This window comes from Epinephelus moara, chromosome 20, assembly GCF_006386435.1.
Source record: "Epinephelus moara isolate mb chromosome 20, YSFRI_EMoa_1.0, whole genome shotgun sequence".
NCBI lineage: Eukaryota > Metazoa > Chordata > Actinopteri > Perciformes > Serranidae > Epinephelus > Epinephelus moara.
In genome coordinates this window covers 13,468,845-13,489,481 of record NC_065525.1, presented here as the reverse complement: position 1 = coordinate 13,489,481, position 20,637 = coordinate 13,468,845, and the positions used below count along the sequence as shown (strand labels likewise).

General features: G+C 41.2%; 1 protein-coding gene across 1 annotated transcript in view; it reads right to left on the bottom strand.

Moving 5' to 3' along the window:
• Positions 1-20,637, bottom strand: part of cdh13 (cadherin 13, H-cadherin (heart)) — a 456,544-nt gene that overhangs the window by 324,172 nt on the left and 111,735 nt on the right. Inside the window, exon 2 of the mRNA XM_050074237.1 lies at positions 16,268-16,388. Within this exon, the coding sequence (XP_049930194.1) occupies positions 16,268-16,388 (121 nt within the window). The remainder of the gene's footprint in view (positions 1-16,267; positions 16,389-20,637) is intronic.

The window sequence follows — 20,637 nt, the reverse complement described above, 5'->3', positions numbered from 1 at the left end:
GACCAGGCCTTTGCGCAAATAAAGTCAAGGCTGTTTTTAAAGGTTGATGCTGGCAAAATCAGAGGAGGGGATATTTGCCAAACCATTTCACAGCCAAGCAGAAATAAAGCTGAAAACATCCTGCCAACTGCAGTAACACCCAAACCTGTCAATCAAACAGCGCGGTGCTACAGACACACACACACACACACACACACATATAGTCCAACACACACAAATCCATAAGCAAATGTAATTTCACACACAAGCCAACATCCAGCAACGCACAGGCACCCAGCAAGGCATTCAAGCATTCAGGCAGATCGATAGGCTTTCAGGAAGCCAGTAACACCCAGGTTGAGCCCCTGAGGCTCTGGCCAAGTTACTCAGCACTTTCCCTGGCCACTCAAGAGAAGCCATGCTGGGCTCTGGGCCAAGAGCCAAAAGACAGGAAAGTAGCATACGGCTAAGAACTAAACTTTTGATACAAAGTAATTCTGTCAGTTCTATGAAGGCAGCCATCATTATCTTCTCAGAGAGTGAGTTCACAGTTCACTTGAAATGTCTGGCCGAAGGTCTTGTTGAGGTATAGCCTTTGTTGGTCCAGTCAAAAGTGCACTGCCAAGGATCTAGGGGTTTGAAAGACAACTCGTCCACATTATAGCATCTACACATGGCAAGTGTAGTTTAAGGGCGCTTTCACACCTATAGCTCGGTAGAATTGGTGCAATTTGGTGGTGAAATTTCAAAATCGTTGCATTTTTCATTTGGCTCAGTTAGTGTTTACACTGCACTTTATCAAGCGCACCAGAAACTGTGAGAAAATGTCATGCCATCAAAACAGTGTGTTGTCTATGGGACACAATATCAGAATGAAACACCTCCTGGTCTCAGAAATAATGGAGCAACCCCAACATTGTGTGGTCTTAGGTTGTCTGGTTTTGTTTAAGGCAAAAAAATTTGAGCAGCTGACAAGACAACGAGTTCTGGAGCATTTCATTTGTCGAATGAGACCACTGAGAAGATACCAAAGGAGAGAGAGATTATGATGTCTTGCCCTTGTTACACAGACAGAGAGCGAGGTATGGTCATAATAAGTTATAGATTTTTAAAGTTATCAAGTTATCCCACCTAAAGTCAACCAAGATCCATGTTTTCAGGCAAAACAGAGTTTGTGTGTTTGGTCCACACCATGTTTCGAATGAGCTTTTACACCACCCCAAAGCAACCAGACTTTGTTCCATGTTTTGATTAAAATGGACCAAACAGCTCACGTGTGAAAGCACCCTAGGATACTGTTGTTTTTGGTTTGTTAAATGTCATACCAGTGCCTGCATATAGGACCAAATAGTGTCTCAGAATCTATTACTTTGATGAGCAAAACTGAAAGGAATGTCTCACAAATGAAAACATCTGGGACATCCTGAATCTCCATTTTGGAAAGCACAAATAAAGTGTTTCAGACATATGTTGGTTTTCATTAGATGCTGAGCATTATTTAGCTATTTCCAAAAGCACGACCAAAGCAGAAAACATGTTTGACTGGAAATAACTTTATTTGCGCTACACCCAGAGGAGAGAGGACAGATGGAGGTGGAAGGAGGGACGGAGGCTGGGGAAATTTAAGCTTGTTGTGGGAATACTCTTTTTGATAGAACATTCCTTTGGTTGGCCATCTGATTTGTTTTCATAACAAAATATGAAGTATGATGATAGCTGAGCAAACTGAAAGAGTATGTAAATAGACTGCTATGTAAACTATGAATACAAGAAAATGAGTATTGCACCAATTTCATTTCATAGTTTATAGTTAGTTGACTTTTTTTTTAAATGTATCTTTAGTAAGTCACTGACAACCATGGCAATAATGGTTTTACATCTCAGTGTATCACATATATCACAGAAACACGCAAAATGTGTTATTTCTAATGTTTCAGTCTGAGTCACACCATGTTCAGTTTTAAACCCTGCTATCATCTGAATTTATCTTTTTACGAAACTGTTGCTTGTTGAACGAGTACAGATATAAATACAGATAAGTAACTGAGGATAAACACAGGATATTGACAAAATGTGTCACCACCTCCTGCACTGTTTGTTTACACATACGCATACAAGTAGAGAGAGAAAATAATCTTGAAAGGATGTCAAATTTAGTATGCGAACCGCCACCTTTTCAGTGAGATTATTAGCAGGTTTTAAGTAGGTTAAGTTTGACCCAAAGATGGAGCATGAAAATGTGACATGAACTAGACAGCATTACCAATTCTGAATGACACCTGTATTTTCTTTAGAAACAGAAAAGTCAGGGTTTGGCTGGGTGCACATGTTTGTCATCTTATCATGAAGGAACAGGTATTCTAAAATAACACAAAAACCTTGTCACTATAACAGACTTTTCCAGCTCATAATTGGAGTAACACTTTTTGTAGTGTATGGAAATAAAATATAGAAGGAATGCATGGAGAGGGGGCTATAAAATAATGAGGTGCAGATACTTGTGTGAATGGTTTGTTTGTGACAATGAAAGAAACAGAACCGTGTGGCTCGTTTGACAGCCAACCTCTGCAGCAGCTACTGACAAAAGCCATGTTTATAGACTAAACGCATGACTCCAATTGGAAGAAGCAACCGTATACACACACCTAGTTTTACAAATGCAAATTCACATATTCACTACAACAGACTATATAAATACAGGGCACATTTAAAGGGATAATGCACCCAAAAATGAAAATTCAGCCATTATCTACTCACCCTCATGCCGAGGGAGGCTCTGGTGAAGTTTCAGAGTCCTCACATCACTTCTGGAGATCCGAGGGGGGAGTGGGTAGCAGCACAACTCCACCTAATGGCTGACGGCGCCCCAGATTAAAACATCCAAGAGCACATAATTGAAACCACAAAATATCTCCATACTGCTTGTCCGTAGTGATCCAAGTGTCCTGAAGCCCCGACATAAAAAGTTGTTTGGAAAAACGTCACTTGAACTCTGTTTTTAGCCTCATTGTAGCCTGTAGCTCTAACTGCCTCTCTGTACACTGCGCTCACGTGTGTGCATTTGCGTGAGATCATGAGACATGGGCACCGCCTTTATGTGTGTTCACGTGCTTTCGCTGGTCTCACGTGCAAGCTCTCACACATGAGCACGGTCCACAGAGAGGCAGTTAGAGCTACAGGCTACAATGAGGCTAAAAACAGAATTCAAATAACGTTTTTCCAAACAACTTTTTATGTCGGGGCTTCAGGACACTTGGATCACTACGGACGAGCAGTATGGAGATATTTTGTGGTTTCAATTATGTGTTCTTGGACGTTTTAATCTGGGGTGCCGTCAGCTATTAGGTGGAGTTGTGCTGCTACCCACTCCCCCCTCGGATCTCCGCAAGTGTTGTGAGGACTCTAAAACTTCACCAGAGCCTCCCTCGGCATGAGGGTGAGTAGATAATGGCTGAATTTTCATTTTTGGGTGCACTATCCCTTTAATGCTGGTAATGAAATGACAACCCTAATCATCTGATGAAATACAATAAGCTCAATAATCTATAAGTACACAGAATGATTACATCAATTTCACATTGAAACATCCCAGTAAACTCTTCCAACTGGGGAACAAAGGTCTCTCTTTACCAGTGAAATCAAAACACTGTTCTGAAGGGAAAAATTAACAGAGCTATTAGTTTTTATTGTGAATCGTTGCGTTGCATTATATTTTATCTTGGGGGCATTCAATAGCTGAGCTGTTAAGACACGCACCGAATAATTGAACCCTCACGTATAGCATACAGTTGATCCCCTGTTGCATATTAACTACTACTATCAGTATCAACTTAAGGCAACATATCAACAATAAACTTTAGTATACTGGGTTACAGTCCAAACAGTGTGTGTGTGTGTGTGTGTGTGTGTGTGTGTGTGTGTGTGAGTGAGTGAGTGTGTGTGAGACACTCTGGGCATAAAACCTAATATTTGATTGATAACCCTTCACAGTACACAGCACAGTAGTTCTTCCAGTTAACCATTTTAATTACAGCAAACAATCACAATTAACACAACTAAATTAAATTAAACTATTACATTAATTAGTTTTATTTTTGTTAAGTATCATCATCATGTGATCGGGATTTATTCTAACATGTTCTAACATTCTCTTGGATTTAAATACCTGATGGCAATCAACAGGAGGACAATCCAGGCACTCCAAAATATCAAAGCATGTATTGTAGTGGTTAAATCATTAAAGAAAAGATCCAAAGGTGCACAGTGAGAAATCCATAGCATTGTGAAATTCACTTAAGTGTCTGGTCATGGGGTAATCACTATCCATAAATCTAATGGCGTATTCATGTGAGGCGAGGTGACCCCTCAGGCAGAGACAGACAGTCTATGTCAAAAGCAGTGTTACAGTTAATAGAATTACTTAATTTAATTCAATCACTTTACCCAACATAGTGTCACCCTCAATAATGGCCCAGTAACCTAATGGTGATCAGTGAACCGAGGTTGTGTACAGTGTAGTGTATAGAGAACACAGTGCAAAGGAAAAACAACGAAAGCTTTTTAGAACTCTTTTCATCATCAGAAGAAAAAGAAAATTAATTTTGCTCATGCTTATAGAAATGGAACCATATCTGTTCGGTTTCTCAAACTGTCGAGGCAGGAAAGTACTATTGATGTAGTATCCAGTTGTTCTAAACAGTGCTATAAGAACTCAGTGAAGCTGTCTGGACAAATTGATCTCCTGAGTGCAGTAAAAAAAGCTCTCCCAGCAGAAATGAGAGCTAAATTCAAAGTTTCCAAGAAGGTAGCACAAAGTTTATCTCCCTCCAGGAGCAGACTTTGCAGACCTAAAATGACCACATTCTCTTTAAACCAGTATATCAAGCAAACAGCTTTATCCACATCCAACCACAAAATGTTGCATGGTCCAAACAGTATCAAAACTTCAGTCTGAAAGACTAGAAGAAAGTCTTGTTTAAAAAATAACCAAACACTAAAAATGTAGTTGTAGAGAATATTATAGAGATTAAATGCAACAGTGCATAAAACCTCTATTTACACACTGTGGTGGAAAAATATTTTTACTGTGGGAATAATATTAATGACCAAAGAGAATAACTACTTTATTCTGCAGTGGCATGTCATTCCTTCTGGTTTAAAGCTGTGTAGAAAGGGACTCATCCTCACACAGGACAACTAACTCTAAACATGTATCGAAGGAATGCCAGGCGTGTTCGAATTTCCAAGAAACACTCAGGACTTCTGGCTTTCTCCCTCTCTAGCCCCCAGACCCCACTGAATTCTTTTTGAAATGTTGAAAAGGGAAAAAGAGAACAGAAATCTCTCACATCACAAGTCACTATCAGGTATTTTCCAAACTGGGTTCTCAAATCCTGCAAACACTTGTGGAATCCATGCCAGTCAGAATGCAGCCGTGCACAGCTGCATGGCAGCAGGCAAAGAGTGGATCAAACAAACACTGAGCAGTAAATTGAAAGGGACCACTTTAAATGGATGGTTCAATCAGAGACACTTACAGCACATTGAGTTCACCATCTTATGCAAATACAGTTAGATCTGGTGGAAAATGCTCTTCTCTGTGAGGGAGCTCTCAAAGAATGTGAGCAGCAGCGAAGACACATTAAATATAAGTTAAATCAGAAGTATGAAAAGCTTGGGGAGGGTGGGTTCCCCAACATATCAACAGAGAGGAGTTACGTTGTAAAACCCATCATGCGCATCTGTATAAATTCGATTGGATGTTTCTAGTCAGCTGGTAGCCAAGCAGCTGATGAATGCGCCACTGATGATGAAGCATTAACGAAGTAGCTGATACAGATCTACAAGATGTTTCCGAGCAGGCTCCCAGCTGATGCAAACTGCTCTGATTGACTGCAGTCTCTGATCATTTCAGGCCATCGCTTTCTTCCATACTCGAGATGCGCCAATGTCTGGTCAGAACCATGTAATATTAATTTTGACAGTTCATATGCGCTTGCCAAAACCTGCTCCCCAAAGTCTTTCAAAGCTGCAATTAAAAACATCATGTTACTAATTGATGAACACCCTCTTAGTGAACAGACTGCATTGAATTAAACATGTGGAGTTTATTTTCCATTCCAGGAGTGCTGTGAGTGATGTTTGATAGACCTACTAGCAGATGTACTGCAATTTGCATCAGAAATGTAAATTTCTTCCCTGTTAAGTAGGTTAGGCAGAGTCGGCACATGAGTATAGGAAGGAAGCAAGAGTGATCTTCTTCAGGGGCATAAGACGGAAGGAGAAAGTGGGAGAGACACAGGACGGAAACTGAAGAGACAGTGAGAGAGAGAGAGAGAGTGAAAGATAGTACATCAAACGATTGCCAGTTGCACCATGATTGCAGATGGGGTCTTGGCACTACTGTCCCTGCGCCCCTGATGCCCTGTGATTGCAGCCTCTACAGGCAGTCTCTCAGGGCTGCCGATGCCAGTTTGTGTGCCAGTGGACCAAGATGCCAATTCTCAGAGAGCAGCAGGTGTGCTTACAGAGAGGTGAGATATCCATTTGAATGCCATACAAGATAAAAATTAATACTAATAAACTTTTAGCATTAATAAAGTCACCCAGTGTAGTTTAACTAGTCAAATTGACAGCATATAAATCAAACATGAGCTGATGTGCCTTGTTCTTTTTTTCCTGATAAGAAACCGGCTTTTAAAAAGCTGCTAATACCCATATTTTTGTATCAAAAACTGATCAAATGACTGTGTATGTGAAAAGTGTTGCTTATAGTGGTGAGCCCACTGAGAATTTGCACTTCTTATTGCGCAACTTTGCAACCCTCACCTTTACTGACCATCTTAGTGTCTCTGAGCTTTTTTCTTTTTTTTTCACCCTGTGACTGTACCGTTCTGATTCACTCTCACCGTGCTGTTTTCGCCCGCAGCAGGCGGATGAAACCCACTGCAAGCTTCCTGCCCTGCACCAAATAGCAGACAGGCTAGCTAGTCAACACTGTGAGGCAACTGTAGAGCAAAGCAGAGCTAGAGGGAGAGTGAATTTTGCCATTTCACTCATCAAGTGCTCATCGAACTGTTAATGATTGCAAGTTTTGCTTCATATCTGCTAGATGTGTAGTTCGGCAATGGTTTGCCACATCAACTGTAAAGGTGAAGAATGAAATGCCAGTGTTTTGTTCACAGTTTTCCATATTGGTTATTGCGGGTTTATAGACCGGATCACAATGTTTGTTAATAATAACTTCCAGGTAGAAAACCCCTGTGTCACACACATAAAGTCAAAAATGGTGCTGTGCAAATGCTGCCTCAACTAGTTGCTTTTAAGCCGCCTAAAAACACCAATATCAGTTGTGTACAAGTGTACACTATATTTAGAATGTTTTCGTGGCGTTACCCTGCCATCAGACAGTCCTGTTTTCTCAAAGACACCACACTCCACTGATGAAGCAGTCATTTTACTTTGCAGAACAAGGGAGTTGCTGGTCTACCACTGTCTCAGGGCCTGTTTATATGGTTCCGTATATTTCTGAAAACGGGTATTTAGCTTTGCGTTTGCACCTATCATTTACATGTAACCGGCGTTTTTCTCGATGAAAATGGAGATTTTCAAAAACGGCTTCCAAAGTGAAAGTTTTTTAAAATATCCGTTCCTATGGAGATGTATAAACAGGATAGACAGAGATTTTGGAAAACTATGACACTGCAACCCAGTTCACGCATGCCCATTAGGCGCCTGGGAACCACAACAACAATGGCGGATATATACCAGGTTGTTTACATTTTGTTAGCATTTTTGGGAATACTTACGAGCTTACAAATGAACTTAGCACTGCTGCATCAACATCACGGCTACATCGGCGCACAAAGACGTCTGCTGTGCCCAATATTAGTAAGTGCATAGCAGCTAACTATGCTACATATGGTTAAAATGTAGTTTAACATTGTTTTTAAATCACTGTGCATGCGCAGAACATTCTTCTATGGTGTTTGACATATGGCGTATCGCCACCTACTGGCCTGGCATGCTAATTGCAGCAAAAAGCTGCCATTGTTGCATTTTTATGTAAACAGGGATATCGTTTTCACAACTGATCGTGTAAACCCGGGATAAATAAAAATCCGTTTTTATTTGTATCGGTATCCGTGTAAACAAGGCCTCAATCAGTTGATGTGGATGACAAAGTGGTGTAAATACTTCAGCTATAGTGTACACTTAAACTGATATTGACTTTTGAGGTGGCTAGAATTCTTTCTGCTACTTCCACAGCAGTACATTGCTTCGCTTCAATGCTGGTACATTTGGTCTACCAAAAATGCTAGCAAAGCAGCGCAGTGCATGAAATAAGCACAGCAGATAGGTCGAACCACCGTGTTTAACTACATATATTTTTAAATGTTACACTTACGACTAAAAACGACAACAGAAATAAACAAAATTGCTGATTTCACATATCTTCGCAATTAAATCAATGTCCAGCTGTCTACCTGGGAGGGGTTGTTGTTGTTAGCATGATGTCACAGCGATGTGGTCTATTAGAGAGTTTTAGTTTTCAAAGTTTTAGCCATCATTCTAAACACTTTCGATGGAGCAGAAAACATAATATCCCAATGATCAGACAAGATTTAAACCACCCAACAGCTTAGCAAATTATTCAAAAACCAAAAATGACTGCACCCTGCATGTTGGTAATAATATCTATGTATGTGTGCAACTATGGGGAGAACAGTTGGTCAAAGTGGAACCAGTGAATAGTTTGGGCGACAATTTCACAGTTCACATTCATTATCATTCCAAATAAGTTTAAAACTTGTCTGACCATTTGTGTTTGCCTCCCCCTCAGACTTCTTTTTAGGAATGCCATCATGTTCCCAAATGTCAGCAATTAACTCTGTGAAACCAGAAATGGTGACCAGAACAACAAAGTTGATACCCAACTTGTAATCAGCCATAGCTTTCCTTTAAGGACAAGCATACTGGCCAGCAGATGTACAAAGTCCAAAGCCATAAATCCCACTTAATTCATAGAGCTTGAAACTACACCACAGAAACTTCAGTGTTACTGTACACTGTTCATACAAAAGTTAAGCTCATATTGGCTCTTATGAAATATATAATACTAATAATAATAATAATAGATCGGTTTTATATAGCGCTTTTCTAAATACTCAAAGACGCTTTACAAAGAATAAGCACAGAAACAGGCACTCAAAACAACACACTCAAACAAAGGACACTCAAACAAAACACTTAAAAGAGAAAGAGCGGGTGGAGGATGATGAGGGAGGATTTTTAGGTGCAGTAGGTGATCCTCAAGAGATGGGATTTAAGCTGACTCTTGAATGAGGGGAGTGTATCAGAGTTCCGGATGGCCAGGGGCAGGGAGCTCCAGAGGGTAGGGGCGGCGATGGCAAATGCTCTGTCCCCCAGGGTGCGGTACTTGGTCTTGGTGATGGGGGTGAGAAGGTTGGCATCGGTGGAGCGGAGGCGGCGAGTGGGGGAATGGTGATGGAGGAGATCGGTGAGGTATGAGGGTGCAAGGTTGTTTAGGGCTTTGTAGGTGGTGAGGAGGATCTTGAAGTTGATGCGTTGTTTTATGGGAAGCCAATGAAGTTGACGGAGGATGGGAGCGATGTGTTCTCTGGAGGGGGAGCGAGTGAGCAGTCGGGCAGCCGAGTTTTGAACATATTGCAGTTTTTGGAGAACAGTGGTGGGGAGGCCATACAGGATACTATTACAATAGTCGAGTCTGGAGGTGATGAAGGCATGGATGAGTGTTTCGGCGGCTGAGGAGGAGAGAGTGGGGCGAAGGCGGGCAATGTTGCGAAGGTGGAAGAAAGATGTTTTGGTGACGTGGTTGATGTGTGATTTGAGGTGGAAGAAAGATGTTTTGGTGACGTGGTTGATGTGTGATTTGAAGGAGAGTGTGGGGTCCATGATGATGCCGAGGTTTCTGACCAGGGGGGAGGGAGTGACAGAGTGACCATCGATGCAGAGTGAGAAGTCCTATTTCAGTGAAATGTGTAAAGTTTATCACATTTTGGCTGAGATTGTGAATTAAAGAGACACACAGCAGCCCACATATGAGGTAACTGTTCGTTACTGTAGTCAGGAATTCTCATGGCATTTTCTTTTGTCAGTGATAATTTGTAATGTACCATAAAATGATTCGCTGCCACTTCAGCTTTACCTTCAACTCTCTTTTCTCTCCTCTCCTGTCCTCTCCCCGTTCTGCAACATCACTCCCTCCCACTTGCACCCCGGCCCTCCTAACTACCATCTACCAGCAGCTGACCCATATAAGGTTGACTGTAGCCGTGAGCCAGATCCACCAGGGTCCCACATGGATTCTGTCTATATCTTGGTTCAGCCCTTACCTACACCATCACCTGTTAAAAACAAATTCCATGCCCGGGGCACACATATTGTACATACAAATCTCAGATTCACAAACATACTGTGTGTAGAAACACCCACCCACACACTCACGTATGAGTGCACACACACACACACAGACGCACTTGCATACCCATAATGGCCTTTCCTGTAATTACAGTCATTTGTCAAAAGCACACCTTGATTTATGGTCAAATTAAAAATACACCGGAAAAGAAGCTGCGGGTCCCGGTGACTCCAGCTACAGAAGGTGATAAATGCTACTCCATTACAGGCGTGAGAGTGGCATGATCAGGATACGCACCCTGCCATGCAGTGAGAAGCGAGGGAGAACATCAATCCATGCTTCCCGCAGTCTCTGGAAGACATAGTAGCTTGAGTAGGTGGATGCTTGGGGTGGCACTGGATGGGGTGGTAGTGGGTTGAGGGCGGTGCAGGGCAGGTTATACTGCTAAAATTAGTAAGTAGGACAACAATGTGTGGGACATAGCTTTTCTTAACTCACAGTAAAGGTAGACTGCTCATAGCCTTGCTCCATGTCCATGCAGGGATTCGTCTCTATAAATTGAATTTTTTTTGCTTTAGTTTATGCAAATACCACAAGATAAAAGCATATTTGGCTATATGCCCCAAAACACAATTGCATTTTACGGAGCTACACAAATAAACAGATGAGTAAAATATTCTCTTACTATGCTAACTAGTAAATATAATGCCTGTATTCCTGCGATTCCTCTTTTACTGGGGAACATCTGATAGCTGCATGTCTAAAGCAACAATGGGGAAATAATGAGGTACTCAATGACATTGCAAAAAGGGCTGAGGGGATGTGCTGGTTGAATAACAAAATGCAGTCAGTCATGCATTAAGTGGCTGACTAGAGAAGAAAAGCATGTATCTCTGCATGAGCAACAGATACATTTGAATGAAGTGTAGCTGCAGGAAGTGAGCAACCTTTAAAGCAACAAATAAATCACAAAACTCACCTTTCATATGCTGCATGATGGAGAATTTGATGAATGACAAACACGTCCTTAGTGTGTGTAGTACGTGTGTGCGAGTTTGTGGTGCATCATATTCCCTGAACATTATTGTGTGCGCGGAGCAGGAAGGACAGCAAACTTTATCACCTAAACTTAGAAAGCAGAGCCGGGGAGGAGAGGAGCAAAAATAAAACAGATGAGAGAGCTGTTCCATTTGTCCAATTTATCTAAAACCACTAGGCTATATCAGAATTCAAGTACTTTTAAATTGCCTCGATGATAAAGTCTAAGGCAATGCGAACGGGAGACAAGGAGCGTGCCAGCCAGGAGGTCTTTGGAGCTCAATGCGGTTAATATGCCTTGGGCCTTGTGCCAGCCAGGAGAGCTCCACGTCCACAGACTCCTGCCCAACATAAAGTGGAAGTCCTACAGCTTGAAGTGCCAAGCCTGGAGAGTTCCATCTCCTCCACATATATATATATATTTTTTTAAGTGACATCTTAAGGAAAGCTTAATTAAGGGATGTGAGCGATGCTACAGAGACAGCTAAAGGCTGCCATGTTTTTGGGAGTAATCATGTTTGGTGGTGGGATTGTAGAAAAGCCTCACAGAGCCATGGTCTTGCTCTGCAGGATATAGATAAGGTGGCTCTTCTCATTTCTTCTCCACATTTTATTGGCTGTTAGCGTGGCATGCCCTATAGCTTCCCAGCGTACCATAAAATCAAAAGCATAGTTCCACCTAGGGTTTGCATAAATTAACAGAACATAATGTCTTTCTATGATGGCCTTTTGGAAAAAGGCATACCGCTGGTTATAAATGTTCATGAAGAAGTCCAGTTTCTGCACACTAACAGCATCACTGATATTATGAAATGCCATTATTTCTGACAGCCTGCCAGGTTGGTGACAGAAAACTGCATCAACTTTACTGCCACCTCTGAGAGGGCAGCAGCAAGGCAAGAAACAAACAGCTTGCAAAACAGAGGTGAGCTATAACACCATCTCAAAATCAATACATCTCATTGCTGTATTTCTCGGCATCATGGCAGAACCCACTGAGAGAAAGAGGAATAAAGTAACTTTTCAGGACTGAAAACCTAATTTATCCTTCAGCAAATGTCATTCACCACCTGGCCTCTTTAATGCGTCTCGACCCTGTGGAGACATCGCATGGTATTTGGGGAAAAAAACATGGGGATTCTTTTTGTTGAATATATGGGGGTGAAGCCCACACTCGAACTCCTCCTTCGATCTAAAGGCATAGGTCTTTCAGAAGAACAGTTTGTTTTCTATGCATCTACAGACTGTGTTCTCATAGCGATGGCTGCTGCTACAATGAGACATAGGAAGATTTGCATTAACATCAAATAAAAGATCAACTTTGTTGAGCACTGTTATTTCATAAATTGGAGTCCATTTTTCATTTTATTCATTATTCAGCAGAAATGGCAGTCCTCACCATCGGGTCAAACATCTCTTACACCTGAATAAACTCAACTCCTTGGTGAAAAAGCAATTTCCAATCTTTTCTATTAAGCCTTTTATATTTTGAAATTAATTTCCGCTTTGTTCACAATGGTTTTTCAAATTGAGCTGTAGGCTGTACGCATGCAGGGTTAATTGTGCAGCACTTCAATCTAGCAGTGCAGATGTACAGATTTTTGTGAGGTTTTTTTTGTGTGTAATCCTTTAAATCACATACAGATATTTGGATGAAAGTGATTTTACACGAGAAAAACATTGATGGTTTCAGGAGCAAAAGTAGAAGTGGATAAATGGTTAACCTCAAATGAGGTCAGTTTTACTGATTAAAAGATGACACCATAGACACAGCGCAGTCAAATCATGTCATTTAGCAGGGTTGGAGAACCATTTCTATTAAAGACTGTGTAAGGTACATGAGCCATCTATGGATGAAAACATTTACACTGTCTGAAATTATGAGTCATCTGAGGTCAGGCTGAAAAAGAGAGATCTTGACCTACCCTCTTCCATTTGCTCTTATATTTCTATTTTCACACGCATCTATTTTTCATGTAAGCAGTGATCAGTTGAGTAAAAGGAGCAGTGGAGTGAATGGGGGACAAACAAAACAGGGAGACAAGTGGTGAAACCACTAGCCAGAGAAAGGAAATTTTCAATAGTAGTGATGTAGTGACAAACACAACAGGAGGAGCACCAAGAGTGGGGAAAGCCAGAGAAAGACTGAACGTTTGCACACTGTATGTGTATGAGTTTCCCCCATATGGCCATTAGACGAGATGGATGTCCTTGAACCCGGGTCTGCGCCAACAGGTATCTCTTGCTGACAGACCGCCCCTCCACTGGTAATTACACAGGGAGGTCTACAGCAGGTGGCACAGGGCTGAGCGGAATTTACATAAATCTGCATGTGTCACTGGGCCTGGCTGCAGCCTCTGGCACTCAGTATGAATCACACTCACACTCAGCAGACAATTTGTTCAAATTTAACAAAAATGGATGGAAGGTAGAAGAGTATCAACACTAACATACATATTGGTGAATGCACTCAATTATTTGCTCTGATAAATGGCTTTCCCTTTCACTCTTCTTAAAAAATCACACACAGGCTGTAAACAGTGCGCAAAAACAGACATGTACACATACTGTTATATCACTTTGATCACTGTTACGAAGCTAACACACTTGCAATTGATCCATCTAGCCAAGTACTATAGAACAGTCACTGACATCATCATGAATTGCACTCCTTTAACTTGAATGCTAACATCATGTGCCTTATTTGTTTCCTTTGTGCATATCTCTCCTGTGTTGATTTTCATCATGCTCTTATTGTTTTTTGGCATGCTGTTCAGCTTCAGTACCTGCTGAGGCATTGGTTGTGCAAGTGCTTTGAATTTTTAAGAGACACTTAAAATGATCAAAAACCATATAGCAGCTCTGTTGTGCAATTTTGTACAGCTATAAATCAAAAACAACACAACGCACTTCACAACATGCAAGCAAGTTTTCATCCACGTGTGTATCTTGAAAATCCGCTCTGAGCACGACATACATTCATGTTGATACTGTATGTGCATATGTGTGTAAGTGTACGTGTGTGAGCACTGGCATGCCTATGCCTCTGTCCATAACTTGTGAGCAGTGGGACCCCCCCATGGTGAGAGGTGTTTCTGCTGACAGGAGCATATTCAAGGTAATAGAACCACTCTGTCGTCCCAGAGCAGAGCACTAAAGCAGAACTGAGTTCTGTCTCCTACTACACGCGCCACTGAACCTCCAGATGACAAAATGCCTCACTGGCTGACCGAATCAAACACACAAAAAAAAGCCGAAAAAGAAGATCGAAGAAGAAAACGCTCAGATTTGTCATATTTTGCTGTCTAGATAGGAAATTATGTATTTTCAGTTTGGAAAAGCTGTCTGTCAGAAGAGTACCACTTAAAAAGGGTTGTGCCATACAAGAATACCTCTACAAGCGCTGTATGACAGTCCAGCCATAAAAGTAAATGTGTTGCTCCTGTGTATAGAGATACAGCACATTATGTGCATGTCGCTGAAGCAGGTAATGATATTCCACCAATGTAGCCTCGTAATGCGGAGAGCAACACAGTGGGATGATGAAATAAATAAAGAAGTGGCTGAATAATGAGAGTGGAATGAAAACAAGTTCCACAATAAATGACAGACTGCATTAACAAACTATAAATTATTCCCGTTTGAATTTACATATTTCCATTGTATTTCATCATATTGTTCACATACAACAACAACTCAGTGAAAAAATGAATGAATTATTGAGCAAATGAACTGGTGAAAAACTTCCTCGTTCTTGTAGTGAAACCACCAATAGCTGGCTGCACCCTGTCGATCTCTGTGGAGAGACGTGCCGGCAGCCATAACTCACAGCCCCAGAGGAGCAGACTGCTAGCCAGCAGACATTATTGCTGATCTCTGTGGAGACGGAGTGGAGCTGTGCAGATAGGCATTGCCGGAGGGTCCCAGAGGAGCAGGCTGGACCAATAAGTTGTGGCAGCAATATGGAGTTGAGATTGGACTTTTGTGGACTGAGTTTTGCAATGTAGGAGTCTGTGGGGAGTGTGACTGGGCGCTGCGTTGACAAAAGGGTGACGAGGCTGCGTCCCGACTGGCTCAGAGACAGAACTGAGCCTCCGCAACAGCGACCGCTTCACGCTGAACCCCTGTGACCTTCCCCTCAACTCCCTCTCAAATCTTTAATGTTTTGATTCTAGACCTGCTGAGATCAAACACACATTTCTGCATAAAAAAGAAAACACAACTCCGAGGCTTTTGGGGACTGAGTTCTCTAGAAGGCTACGTTGACTCGAGCATGGTAACTGGTGTACTGGGACTGAAAAGCTCCAGCAAAATAGTCGCAAGGCAAACACACACACAATACACGCACGCTTAACTGAGCAGCCCAAAGCTGTCTTCAGGGAAGGAACAAAAGAAGCGGGAAAAAAATGAGGACTTTTGTAAATATCATCCAATCAAGGAGAATAATTCATTTGCAGACACAAATTATGTTGCTGTTGTTGTTGTTGTCTTTGTGGTGGGAAGACACAAACAGTTCTATCTCCGCTTTGTAACAAGAATTCACATGAATTCTAATGAATGTGACGAACAACACAACACACACACACACACACACACAATCACCTTGACCTGGAGGGAGCTTGGCTTTTCTCCGCTCAGCTCCACTGGATATGCTGCTATTCAAATCCTCAGGAGCCAGGCAGACAGACTGAGGGGTTTAAATGTGTTTGTGTGTCTGCACACCCACATGCAGATTTGTGTGGTGGAATGGCAGAATTTAAGCGAGAGGGAACAACACAGCTTCCAAACATCAAAGCAAAGCAGAAAAAGTTAGATTCCAAAGAGTTTGCTCTGTCCGTTTTCACTGACCTTGTAGGAGTGCCTGACCCTTCTGGAAAACTCCGCTGTACGCCACCTGGTAGTGTTTGACCTGGAAGCCAGGTACACAGCCCTCATGGCCTCCATCCTCTTGGCCACCCACAAGGGCAACCTGCAACACATAGAACAAAGGACAGGTCAAATCAATACACATGAACACATGGTCTCTGTGCAGATAAACCTGATATGCATAGGTAAGGGGGATAGAATAAGTAAAAAAACATGTTTTTCTTTGAAAGACCTAATCCGGATTAATCCAAAATAAACAACACAAGGCTGGAACAGATACGTCAATATGTAGCAACAAAGAGAAAAATCAATAATTCTACTAGCAAAAAGTATTATCAACCATTAGAAGAGGACTCGGCTGATTTAGCATGGCACTTTTTTTAAAGGATAAAAAAATCAATGCAGCAGAACCACAGATATCGTGTTTTTTATTCCATGAATTCTTCTCCGACATCCGTCTTTACTTACACACAAACATGTGACTTAAAACAAATAAATAAAAGCTTGTTTCAGAGTCTAAGACTGACACTTCGGTATTTAGCCCCTTAATTTTGTTTGGTGATGGATGGATCAGGCTACCACTGATGTTAAATAAAAGACAACTACGATTTAATTCAGGTTAGATTCAGCAAACATGAGTTCAATAGCTTCTCCTTTTTCTTCTCTGCGCACTGTGTGAAGGGAAGGTCAGGATGTCATTTGATTCTTATTTACAATTTTACAATTCAAATTAAAACAGACCGCGCAGCACTGTCTTCCTTGACTTTTCATTGACCCATTTTCTCTACAAATTACATTTATTCAACCAAAAAAAACATGCAGTGAAAAAAGGCACTTTAACCCCTTTCTGAAAAACAAAGGGTGGGCGTTCCCATGGAAACAGACTGTAAAGTGTTGTGCCTCAACTGATTCTCAGAAAGAGCCCAAACATTCTCTCGGTAGGAGCAGATACACAGCGGAGCAAAAATAACAGGTCAGGTTGTATGTTGATATTTAATGCATTGATTCAAAGATATGTTCCTCATGCTGTTTCTCTCAGATTGATTTTTATTTACTATTTCCCATTGAATGATTTTAAACAGTGACCCATTTATAAATGCAGCTGAGTTTAGTCTGTGATTGTAAATAATGTAACAAGTCACATTATAAAGAGTGCTTTTACAGGTAAAGAGGAATAAAACTCATTACAGATTTAATTCACGTTATTCGTGTTCACCTACACATTTACAGTACAGGGCTTTCTCCAAACTCTGGGGTTAGAGGTTAAACTGGCAAAGATAGAAAAGATGACTGCATGCACTGTGGTACATTCGCAAGATGATTTGCAATATGTTACATTTTCATGAGATGTAAAGCTTGCAAAGCTTGTCAGACTAAGTTCAGGTCAAATATATTTTCAAAGTTGTCAGCTAAAATTCCAGGCTGAAACTTTGGCCCTCTGCACTAAAAAGTTTAATAGTACATATGGTATAATATAAGTTTCAATTACCTGACACGTGGGCATGAGAGAGCATGTGGGCACGACAGACATGTTAGTTTTTAGCTAAGCAAGGTAATAGCATTACTGCTATCAATCGCAAAACCAACTTCAAGTTCTGATTCTCATTATGTGTGCGACCTTGCCTTATTTTGCCTTAAAGGAGCAGTATGCAGCTTTCAGAGCATGTCTATGATTCATTCTGAGCCAGGACTGCCTGCACACGGCTCGCAACATGGAGGTGGCTGAGCCTGCAGCTAGCACTTAACAGTGCTAACAGAACAAACAGTGCTAATGATGGCAAGAGTCCTGAGAGAGCTAACAGACTTAACATGGGGGTGAACTGAAAGGTGGGCATTACACAACATTATGTCACCACGGGTCGAGATGTCATTCACAGCGGGAAATGGCGTATACTCATTTAAACATGCATGTGCATCTACGACTACAAAGAAGGAGAGTCTTGGATTACGACACACACAGAGTGTTTAATTGTCTACTCTGGACACTAGTTGTTTGCATCTGTATTAATATCCTGAATGTCGTGTAGTGACTGCTATCAATAAAAAGGCCTCTGAGAGGCTTAAGTGGGCTCGCATCTGTGACTCGTTCCTTCATTTAATCAGTCCACTTGACAGTTTTATAGGTTTTATTTTTGCAAACGAAAAATGACTTACAATGTAGTGATCCGACGTGACGGTCAACAGAAAATATCAGAGCTCACTCAACCCTATTGTCTCCATTCCCGCCAGGGATTTAAATGCCCAGTTAAATAACTTAAACCACACCCATGTGTCAACCACCGGATGTGACATACCTGTGCATACATACAAATAAACAATAAACATAAGCAAAATATATATTTTGGCTCTTACATGTCATATACAGAATCTTTAAAGAATACCTATTGTAGTCTTGTCTGCTAAGCTAGAAAACTCAGACTGTGTGCGTACCAAAAACAGCCCTGTGTTACAGACACTAAAATACTGCACAGTGGTTTCTTATATTATGAGTATTATGATATAGTGTTATGAGTCAATGTTAAAGCTTTGGAGGTTTTCCCAGTAAGAATCATGTGATCTTTATTGAGATGATCACCAGGTAAACATTGTTCACATCACAAAGTACTCTATCAGGTATGTGCATTTGCAAGAATCTGACTGGCCAATACAGCACCTTGTCAAATGATATCACAAGGTTGGCACCTCATTGAGAGGCTGGACCTTTTAGGTTGGCAATAAGGTAGATAGCGTCAGTCCATCGTGAAGCACTGAAGCACATCTTTGAAGGACAATTTGAGGTTCTGTGTGTAGTAACCCTTTTTCTCTTCACCTTTTTCACATTAGGAAAAGAGGGAGTGCTTTATCTTGAATGACAAGCATCGCTACGTTGATCCTGTTTATAGTGAGGCCAATGTGAACGGCTTTGCCTTTACACAAGCCTCGTGACTGCTAGCACTGGCTGGAGTAATGATACAGAGGCTTCTGAGCAGAGTGTTCCCCATAGTCAGAAGCTGCGCTCATGTTATCAGAGAAGTGGGGTCAGGAGTTAGGTGACCTTACACTGAACTTTGGCACCATACTATTCAGAGAACCACTTTAGAAGCAGAATGCTTGTGTTGTAAAAACTGTTAGACATGCTACAGATACTGCAGGTCTAAAGAACAGAGAATGTTTATGATTTTAGCGCATCCAACAAATTAATTTCTGGAAACACTCCAATCCCTACAGCGTGCAGGTAAGCTTAGCAATGTGTGCTGAGGAACGATTTATGAAACACTGTAAGGAAGGAAAGAGTTAGGAGGCGAAGGGACCCACTGATCATTAACATGCCACCAACATTATGAAAAGGTTCCCATATTTGATTGAAATCACACTGGACAAGGCCGCCATAGAGAGAAGAAAGGAAGAGGAGATGACAAGATAGGCAGGATTTAATACCTTCGTGGGTTCAGTGGTCACTAACGCTATCACATTGCTCTGTTGCTGCTCTCTAGTGATTGTGTAAAATATCATGTCATTATGTTCAAATGTTGCATTTTGATCTGACAAGTCTGCACCTACAATTAAACACTGCTTTTGCATAAATTCACATTGACCAGTTCAGGAAATTGCTGGATTAGCCTCACACAGTAGGTGCTGTAATTAGACACACCATACAGTATGGCATACGTGATGCGAATGTGCCAAACCGAGCCATCTGTCACCGGCTTCAACCGGTGACATCCCAACTGCTCATCCGCACATCTCTTGACCCCTCCTCCAGCAACTCCCCCAGAGATATCAAGAAAGCTTTGATGAGGAAAATAATAATTGGATGCTGTCTGTCACAGAGTTATAATATATAACACACTTACATATTCTCCTCATAAAGAAGGAGATGAAGAAGTTTCATTTTCATTCAGATAAGAGGAAATAATATTTCAAAAGAATTATACTAAGATCAATATGGGACTCATCAGTTACACACAGTGCCAAGCGTTTCTCATCCTGGTTCACAAGAGCTGTGCAAAAATCCCTCAAAACTCTTTTGTGTTTCAGTGTAGGACAGAATACTGAAGGGAGATTTTGCATGGGCCCATTCATGACATTTATCATTAAATGGTAACTGTCATTATATATATATACTCACAAGTTAACAACTAAATAACTTTGACTTATGGCTTTTCTGCGTTATTTTATTAGGAACTGATGAAACCTTTAACATTTCCAGAGTTAATGGAAAAAAAATCAAAATGACAGATAAAGTGAAATATATCTTTGGGTTTGGATTGGCAGTTATATGACACATTGTGTAAGTTACAAGACGTTTAAACAGCAGCATCTAAGGCTGTCTGTGGAGATCTGTCTGTGTGATGAACAAGCTTTGGCAGACG